The sequence below is a fragment of the Carlito syrichta genome, unplaced genomic scaffold (assembly GCF_000164805.1).
Source record: "Carlito syrichta isolate Samal-C Ts95f unplaced genomic scaffold, Tarsius_syrichta-2.0.1 Scaffold314091, whole genome shotgun sequence".
In the NCBI taxonomy this organism is placed as follows: domain Eukaryota; kingdom Metazoa; phylum Chordata; class Mammalia; order Primates; family Tarsiidae; genus Carlito; species Carlito syrichta.
This window is the reverse complement of record NW_007258187.1, coordinates 55,574-65,008: the sequence shown is the minus strand read 5'-3', so window position 1 is coordinate 65,008 and position 9,435 is coordinate 55,574. Positions and strand designations below refer to the sequence as shown.

Genomic DNA, 9,435 nt, shown 5'->3' with positions numbered 1-9,435 from the left:
TCCAGTCTGGGCAACAGAGTGAGACTCCAACTCAAAACAAACAAACAAACAAACAAAAAGGGACCATGTTTTACAAAAAAAAAAAAAAAAAGAAAGAAAGGAACTAGAATAGATGAACAAATTAAAACGAAGGGAAGAAATGATAACCAGAGTAGAAATAAATGAATTAAGAATGGGAAAACAATAGAGGACATAAATAAAAATCCTGGTTCTTTGAAAAGATCAATAAAATTGACAAACTTTAGCTATACTGATCAAGAAAATAAGAGAGAAGACTTGGCTGGGCTCGATGGCTCAGCCTGTAACCCCCAGCACTTTGGGAGGCTGAGGTGAGTGGACTGCCTGAGCCTGCGGGTTTAAGACCAGCCCTGGCAGCCTGACAAGACCTTGTCTCTACAATAAAATAGAGAGAGAGAGAGAGACAGAGAGAGAGAGAGAGAGAAGAACGAAGGAGACATTACCTTTAACCTTAAATAAATAAAAAAGATTATAAGGGTATACTATAAACAACAGTGTACCAAAAAATCAGATACCCTAAATGAAATTGACAAATGTCTTGAAATACACAAATTACTGAAACTGACTCAAGAAGAAATAGAAAAGCTAAATAGGCCTATCTTGGAGTTTTCTATTAATATATACAGAATCATGTTATCTGCAAATAGGGATGACTTTACTTCCTCCTTTCTGGTCTGGATTCTTTTTTGTTTCTTTTTTTTTTTTGAGTTGGAGTTTCACTCTGTCGCCTAGACTAGAGTGCAGTGGCCGCTCCCAGCCACCGCAGCCTCAACCTGCTGGGCTCCGGCAATCCTTCCGCCTCAGCCTTCCGTGTAGCCGGAATTACAGGCGCGCGCCACCACGCCCGGCTAATTTTTTTTTAAATTTTATTGTAGAGATGAGGTCTTGCCTGCCCTGGCAGGTCTTGAACCCGCGGGCTCAGGCAGTCCACTCACCTCAGCCTCCCAAAGGCACGGGATTACAGGCTGAGCCACTGAGCCCGGCTTTTTTGTTTCTTTTTCCTGTCTGATTTTCCTGGCTATAATCTCTAGTGAAATGTTGAATAGAATTGAAGAAAGCAGCTGGGCGTGGTGGCTCATGCCTCTAGTCCCAGCACTTTGGGAGGCAGAGGTAAGAGGATTACCTGAGCTCGCGGGTTCGAGACCAACCTGAGCAACTTGATGAGACTTTATCTCTACAATAAACCAAAAAATTAGCCAGTTGTGATGGCGCGTGCTGTAGTTCCAGCTACTTGGAAGGCTGAGGTGGAAGGATCACCCGAGCCCAGCAGTTTGAGGCTGTGGTGGCCATGAGTGTGCCACTGTACTTCAGTCTGGGTGACAGAGTGAGACTCCTACTCAAAAAAAAAAAAAGAAATGAAGAACGAAGACATTCTTATCTCATTCCTGATCTTAGGGGAAAAGGTGTATACTCCTTTTTTTGTGTTGCTAGATTTAATTTGCTGGTATTTTATTTTATTTTTTGAGTTGGAGTCTCACTCTGTCGTCCAGGTTAGAGTGCAGTGACATAGTGACAGCCACCGCAGTCTCGACTTGCTGGGCTTAGACAATCCTTCCACCTCAGCCTTCCAAGTAACGGGAATCACAGACGTGTTGCCACCATGCCTGGCTAATTTTTTGGTTTATTGTAGAGACGAGGTCTCACCAAGTTGCTCAGGCTGGTCTCGAACTCCTGGGCTCAGGCAATCCTTTCACCTCCGCCTCCCAAAGTGCTAGAATTACAGGCATGAGCCACTGTGCTTGGCTAGTTTGCTAGTATTTTAATCTGGAGAACATTAATTCTTTTAAATTTTTTATTTTAAATATGTGGGGTCCAATTCAGGATTAGGTATACAAATGTTCATTATGCAGGTACCCCTGTTGATGAGGTATGTCTCTCCATCCTCTGGAAGTTTCCCTCAACTACCAATACCACCCCCACTCCCCTGGCAATTTCCCACTACTGCCAATCCTGCCCCCACTCTTGCCTGGCAGTTTCCCACTACTGCCAATCCCTTTCTTACAGTATTACAATAGTTGTTCGAGGTCCGCTTATGAGTGAGAACACGTGATATGTGGTTCTTTGTTTCTGTGATGGATCACTCAGTATTGTAGCCCCTAAGTCCATCCAAGTTACTGCAAAGTTCATAATTTTGTCCTTCTTTATGGCTGTGTAATATTCCATCATGAATATGTACCACATTTTTAAAATCCAGTTCTCTTTCAATGGGCAGCACGGTTGGTTCCATGTTTTTGCTGTTGTGAATAATGCTGCAATAAACATGCGTGTGCGGGTATCTTTTTCATAGAGTGATTTGAGTTCCTCCAGGTATATTCCCAGTAGAGAGATTGCGGGGTCATATGGGAGGTCGATTTTTAGATCTTTTAGGAATCGCCACACTGTTTTCCTTAGAGTCTGTACTAATTTACACCCCACCAAGCGTGTAGAAGTGTTTCCTTTTCCCTGCCTCCTCTCCAGCATCTGTTGTTTTTTGAGTTATTGGTGATGGCCATCCTGACTGGAGCTAGGTGGTATCTCAGTGTGGTTTTGGTTTGCATTTCTTTGATGACTAGTGAGGTTGAGCAATTTTTCATGTATCTGTTGGCTGCTCGTATGCCTTCTTTTGAGAAGTGTCTATTCATATCTTTTGCCCACTTTGTAAAGGGGCTGTTTGTTTTTTTCTTTTCAGCACATTTGAGTTCCTTATAGATCCTAAATGTTAGTAGGCCTTTGCCAGATATACAATTGGCAAATATTTTTTCCCCCAGACTGTGGGCTGTCTCCCCACTCTCTCAATTGTTTCTTTGGCTTTGCAGAAGCTTGTCTGTTTGCCAATTTTGTAAAAATCAGAAAAGGAACCAATTCCGTGCAACTTTAAGGATTTGAAAATCTAGATGTTATTACATTTTTTTCTTAGAAAATATAAAGGACCAAAATCAGTGTAAGAAGAAATGGCAAATCTGACCAGGCTAACAACAAAAGAAGAAACAGTTAGGAAATAACCTCCCAGAGGCTGATTGAGAGCCAGACAATTTTCTGGGCAGATCGGCCAAGGCACTGGGGAACAAATATTTGCCATCCTCTACTAAACCTTGCAGATCCTAACCAGAGCTTGGAAGCCCAGTGGCAGCTCCTGTGAGAAAGGGCTCTGGGGAGAGCACTTGCTCTGAGACTCTTTGATAGGCAAACGCACTGTGTGGACTTACACTGAGTACTTCCCCAGGGTACTCTGAAGGAGAGCTGTGACGCTCAGCTACTGAAACTTTCTCAGGTTACTCTAGGAAGCCAGCATAACCGCATTATCCAAACCAGCAGGGGATAGCACAAAAAAGGACAACTCCAGGCCAAGCTCAGGGGGAGGCTGAGACAGATGCTAAAGTCTTGAATCCAACAATCCTAAATAGGGATGGAGAGACAGGAGAGGGATTGAGGCTGGCAGAAGATGGAAGGATGAGGCAGAGAGAGTGATAAAAAAGAAAAGATGGAGTGCATTGCAAAAGGACACACTCCACCACTTCATCTCGGGGTGGGTTAGTATTCTAAAGCTCATCATCCACCTTTTCCTGTCCTGCAGCCTCCTGCCATGGGAAACTCCATCATTTAGGCACTGGACAAGGGCAGAAAAGCCACACCTGAGGATGCCCAGGAATTTGGCTTTGTTCCTGGAGTGTGAAACCAGGAAACAGATTTGATGAGCTCAAGCTTGAAGAGGTGGTGCAATTAGTCACCCTCCATAGGCTGAGCCTAGAGAAGGCCGAAGCTCCTGGCCTGGGATGCTTGGTCCTGGGTGGAGCCAAGTGTCCAGGATCTGAGGTGGAACCTCAGGTCCTCTGAGGGGAGTGGGCCTTAGTGCCCTTGTTTGAGCAAAGCCTGAAAACACGTGCAAATTCTCACCACACCTGGGCACCCACACACATAGCTCTGCCACCCCCGCTTGCTCACACCCTGTACATTCCTTTCTACCTGGCCTTCCCACCAGCAATCCCACCTCCACCCCCTCTCTCTGTCTCTCCCCTTGGCACCAAAACCCAAATATCTTTCACCCCTGCACCCAATTTTACCCACCCACTAGCTCTTGTTCTTCTGGTCTCAGCTCCCTTCTAACTGGCTCCCAGATCCATGCGCTGCCACAGACCTGCCAGCTACCACCTGCTCTTATGTTCTTCACGCCCTTATGCCAAACTCTCAGCTGTTCCCCCCACCCCCCAACCTGAGCCAATATGTCAACACTTGGGGCTTCAGGTTGGAGCTTAGAAGCCCCAGGGGAGGAGGGCACGAAAGATGAGCTTCTGGTCCCAGCCCAGGTTCTGGCTCACAGTCTCTTGCTGTCCCAAGTCATCGGCCCCTCCCCCTGGCTGCCTCAACCGGCTTTTCAGGAGACACTGCGTCCCATTCCGACTCAGACTCATGGCAATCAGCCCCCTGCCCTTGCCCAAGGGCTGGGAGGCAGGAGGTCTGGATTCTGTGACAGGAATGTGATCCTGGCTCCAAAATCTGCAGCACTGCCCCAGAGACCCTGTGCTGCTCTGGGGACCTAGATGCCCTTCCATCCCGCACCCCATGAGGCACAGGCTCAGGCTTGGACCCTCTTCCCTTCTAACACATCCAATCTATTAATATTTATGGAACCCCAGGCAATGTTCTAGAAGCCAGGAATAAGGCAGTTATCAACACAGACAATGGTTCTGTGGTCTGTATGTTTACAATCAGGTAGGTGAAACAGACAATAAATAATAACTTTGGATCATGGCAAGCGCTATAAAAACAAAAGGATGATATTACAGAGTTTAACTGTAATATCATGTTATGGTCGGAGGTCATCAGGGAAGGTTGTTTTGAGAAGGTGGCATTTGAGCCAAGCAAGGAATGAGGAAGGAGCCAGCCATATGAAGATCTGAGTTCTGCTTTCCAGGCAGAGAGAGGAGCAAGTGCCAAGGCCACGAGGCAGGAATGAGCCTGGTAAGTTGAGGAACAGGGAGAAGGCCTGTGTGGCTGGAGCACAACAAGTGAGGGGTGGGGGTGGCCCACAAGAATAAGGTCGAATGACTCACTCCCCTCCCCTCCCCGAGCCAGACCTCCCATCTTTCTAAACCCTCACTGCTGGGGGAGCTGGATGTTTCGATCCCTGGGAGGAGTAAGGTGTCAAAAAATCACCAGGGTACCAGGGATGGAGTGTGACCGAAGGCGGGTTTGGGAGAGAGGAGGACTGGATAGTGGGCAAGGAATGAGACGAGGGAGTTGGAAGGGCGGACCCTCATCTCTGGGGTGGAGGGTCTGTGCTGGGCAAGAAGCAAAGATGCCAGGATTCTTCTCCATCCGTGACTCACCCTCTCTCCCTCCTCCTCTTTATTGCTCAACTCCAAATCTCCCTGGGAAGCACCTCCTTGACTGAGGACCAAGTCAGTGCCTCACAGAGGCAATTGAGTCACGAGGGGTGGAGAAGAGGGAGGGAGGGAGAGGATAAATAGCAGCCTGGCTTCCCTGGCTCCTCTCTGCGTCCTCCTCATCTTCCCAACAACATGCATCTTGCCAGTCTGATCAGCTCCTGCTCCCTCCTCCTGCTACTGGGGGCCCTGCCTGGATGGGCAGCTAGCGATGACCCTCTTGAGAAGGTCATCGAAGGGATCAACCGAGGGCTGAGTAATGCAGAGAGAGAGGTTGGCAAGGCCCTGGAAGGCATCAATAATGGAATCACCCACGCTGGAAGGGAAGTGGAGAAGGTTTTCAGTGGACTTGGCAACGCGGGGAGCCAGGCCGGCAAGGAATTGGACAAGGGCATCCAGGGGCTCAACCACGGCTTGGACAAGGTAGCCCATGACATCAACAGTGGCGTCGGACAAGCAGGAAAGGAAGCAGAGAAGTTTGCCCATGGGGTCAACAACGCTGCTGGACAGGTTGGGAAGGAGGCAGACAAAGTGATCCATCACGGGATCCATCATGGGGCCAACCAGGCGGGAAGTGAAGCAGGGAGGCTTGGCCAGGGTGTCCATCATGCAGGGCAGGCTGGGCACGAGACTGGCAGCTTTGGCCAGGGGGCCCACCATGGCACAGGGCAGGCTGGGCACGAGACTGGCAGCCTTGGCCAGGGGGCCCACCACACCGTGGGGCAGGGTGGGCATGAGGCTGGGAGCTCTGGCCAGGGGGCCCACCATGGCACAGGGCAGGCTGGGCACCAGGCTGGGAGCTCTGGCCAGGGGATCCACCATGCTGCCAGTCAGGTTGGGAAAGAAGCAGAGCAGTTTGGCCAGGGGGTCCACCATGCTGCCGGTCAGGTTGGGAAGGAGGTAGAGAAGTTTGGCCAGGGAGTTCACCATGGGGTTAATGATGCCTGGAAAGAGGCAGAGAAATTCGGACAGGGGCTCCACCACGCTGCTGGTCAGGCTGGAAAAGAGGGAGACAGAGTGGTCCAAGGGCTCCATCATGGCGTTAACCAGGCCGGAAAGGAGGCAGGGCAGGTTGGCCGCGATGTTCATTACGCTGCAGGACAGGCTGGGAAAGAGGGAGACGCAGTCCATAGCGTCTATCCTGGGGTCAACCAGGCCGGGAAGGAGGCGGGGCAGTTTGACCAGGGAGTTCACCACACCGTTGAACAGGCTGGAAAGGAAGCAGACAGAGTGGTCCAAGGGATCCACAGTGGGGTCAACCAGGCCGGGAAGGAGGCAGAGAGACTCAGCCAAGGGGTCGACTATGCTGCTGGCCAGGCCGGGAAGGAAACGGAGAAACTTGGCCAAGGCGTCCACCATGCTGCTGGCCAGGCCGGGAAGGAGGTGGACAGGTGGCAGCAGAATGTTCATAATGGGGTCAACCAAGCCGGCAAGGAGGCCAACAAGCTACCGAATGTAGGTGAACAGGGGTGGGGAAATGGGGGAGAAGGGGGCTGCGGGAGGGAGAGGTTAAACCCTCGGGCATTCGGGGAATCCCTGTGGCCTTTGGTGAAAGAAGCTTGGGCAGCCATATAACAGTTCTCCTTCTTTTTCCTTCCACCCTACAAAGAAGTTGGTGGTCAGATGGATCGAGCCATCTTATCTGTCCATATCGAGCCCATATCAGAAAGTGTGGAAGGGACCCAGTCCCACCTCAGGGAGCTGCCTCCTAGTTAAGGGGGTCTCAAGTGAAGGCCTCTCCTAGGATCTGAGATCAAGGTCCATTACAGTGCAAATGGAATAAGGGCGAGCAAGGGGGAGAGCTTTTGGAGATAAGCCCTATTCTGTTTAATTTTCATAACAACCCTCTGGGGTAGTCAGGATAGGGATGCCGACTCCCTGATTCTCAGATAAGGAACCGAGACTCAGAAAAGTCAAGAGGGTGTGCCAAGGTCACATGGCTAGTGCCTGGCTTTGGTGAACTGCAGGTCAGGGTCCTTTCCTTTCGTCCACGCTGCTCAATCAGGGAGGGACTTCTGGAGGCTTTCTCTTACCGTTCAGGTGGAGGGAACAGACATTGGAAGCCAGGCAAGCAGGCATTCACAACAGAATAGGCGGCCAAGGAGGGAGCTTGGGGAACAGCATACGCCAACCCCTGTGTGCCTCAATTCTCCATTCTCCAATCTCCCTGAGGTGGTGTAGGATCAGCAAGACGGGACGCCATTTTGAGGGCTGGTCGAGGCTTCAGAGCTGTCTGCTGCCAGGCAGAAAGCCAGGGGTGGGTGGGGATGGAGAAATGATGTGGAAAGAATGCACGGCAGAGGAGAGGGCCTGCATTAGACGGCAGGGAGCACCCAGCAGGAGACAGGCCAGGGCAGCTGTTAAGGGATTGGAGGGTGGAATCAGCAGCTGGGGGTGGAGCGATGCTGGGGAGGCAAGGCTGGGTGTCTTGGAAGAGGATTAAGGACGAAGGATTGGCCTGAGTTAGGGATATGACTGGACTACGTGTGAGTCAGGCTGAGGGTAGACGATGGTCCTTGTATTCATCGTGGGTCCTCTGGGTTCCCTTTCCAGTCAGGAGAGCATTTCATTAACCAAAATTGAAAAGGAGCTGGGGAAAGACTAGACAGTAGGAGGCACACATCTTCCTGGGTTTTCTTCCCACCTCTCACAGAATTCCCACAGCAACATGGGCTTTGGGTTTTCTTTCTGGACAGTGAGAAGGCAGTGGGTTAAGCCTGCGCCGCCCATCCTAGCCCCAGACACCCTAGAGGGGGCAGGTCATTGGGGAAAAGGAGCTAGGGAGACCCTCAAGGGTTGAAGGGTTGTAACGTGGGTCTGGGTTTTGTCCACAGACCAGCCATCAAGGCGGAGCTACCGGCTATCACGGAGGGGCCGGAACCACCACATTAACATCTGGAGTAAGTCTTTCCAGCACAGTGTGGACTCGGGTGGGGGAAGTGGAGGCCCTTCGGAGATCCCTCTGATGGTGGTGGAATGGTGGAATGGATGCTGGTGACTGACCTTGTTCCTGAATTCCAGGCCTCGGTCAACAAGCCCTTCATCAACTTTCCAGCTCTGTGGAGGGTGAGTGCCACATGGATTCTCCCTTCTGCTCTGTGTCCTGAGAAATATCTCACACCTCCCTCCCAGTGCCTGTTTTCAGCTCTGGCCTTTTCTTTCTTCACCTGCTCTTTCCCCTCTGCCCCCTGCTTTCATCTCTCGGGAACTTTTCATTCCCACTGAGGCAAACACAAGCTGGCAGAAAGACCTCTGGGGCCCTTGTGCAGCTGGTAGCCAGGGAGGGAGGAGGGGCTGCTGAAGCCACGCCTTCTCTCCTTGTCATCCCCCAATTCCCATTTGCCAGCTGGCTTCTCTCTCTTCCCCACCGTGCCAGGAATGCCCTTGCTACCCTGCCCCCGCGGCCTTGTCAATATGCTGGGGAGTGGGAACCTGTGGTTTGGTCCTTTCCCTGGCAGAGAAGGGTCCCCAGTGTCGAGGCTTCTGTGGAATCTTGGCCCCAAAGTAGAGTCCTGGCTCTCTCTCTTTGCGTTTAGTATGCCTGCTGCCCAAGACTGGGGTACGGGGTAAAGCTGTGCAACAGAGGTGAATGGTCCACCTTGTGTCTTCCTGGCCACGAGGGTGGCAGAGGGTCCTCTGAGACAAAACAGACAAGCCTTCTCGGTTTCTACCAAGAAGTCCCAGCACCTCTGCCTGGGAGGACTGGCTCCCACTTCTTCCTGAGTCTAGATACCACCTCCCTTAAGGTTTTCCCCAGAACATAAACAATTCCTGGGCCAGAGCAGCTGGTGTCCCCCTTACATCTCTATGGGGTTCAGGACAGAGATCTCAGGCCCCCTCTGACTGTGGACACTGCATTCACTCTCTCTCCTTCTCTCTTTCAGAGCGTCGCCGACATCATGCCCTGAACTGATGCCCTGGCCTTGCTGGGCAGACTCATGTTCCCGTTGTCATATCAACTGAAATGTCCTGGAGGAGCAGAGGGTGGAGCATATATTCCTAGAGTCTCTTGAGGGGAATATAACGAATTTGTGAATAAATGTGGTATACTGTA

The 9,435-nt window shown here is 51.0% G+C and overlaps 2 protein-coding genes across 3 annotated transcripts in view; one reads left to right on the top strand and one right to left on the bottom strand.

Moving 5' to 3' along the window:
* The window catches only part of GAPDHS (glyceraldehyde-3-phosphate dehydrogenase, spermatogenic), a 16,672-nt gene extending 12,266 nt beyond the window's left edge, over positions 1-4,406 (bottom strand). The window contains exon 1 of the mRNA XM_021719039.1: positions 4,314-4,406. Within this exon, the coding sequence (XP_021574714.1) occupies positions 4,314-4,406 (93 nt within the window). The remainder of the gene's footprint in view (positions 1-4,313) is intronic.
* A 1,040-nt stretch (positions 4,407-5,446) lies between these two features.
* On the top strand, positions 5,447-9,435 carry SBSN (suprabasin). 2 transcript variants are annotated; one of them, XM_021719040.1, is made up of 5 exons: positions 5,447-5,891; positions 6,591-6,836; positions 8,216-8,281; positions 8,403-8,447; positions 9,266-9,435. In XM_021719040.1, the coding sequence occupies exons 1-5, from the start codon at positions 5,517-5,519 to the stop codon at positions 9,287-9,289; spliced, it is 756 nt and encodes a 251-aa protein (XP_021574715.1). In that variant the 5' UTR covers positions 5,447-5,516; the 3' UTR covers positions 9,290-9,435. The 2 variants fall into 2 exon arrangements, with proteins under 2 accessions (XP_021574715.1, XP_021574716.1); XM_021719041.1 differs by lacking the exon at positions 6,591-6,836 and having other exon boundaries at positions 5,517-5,891.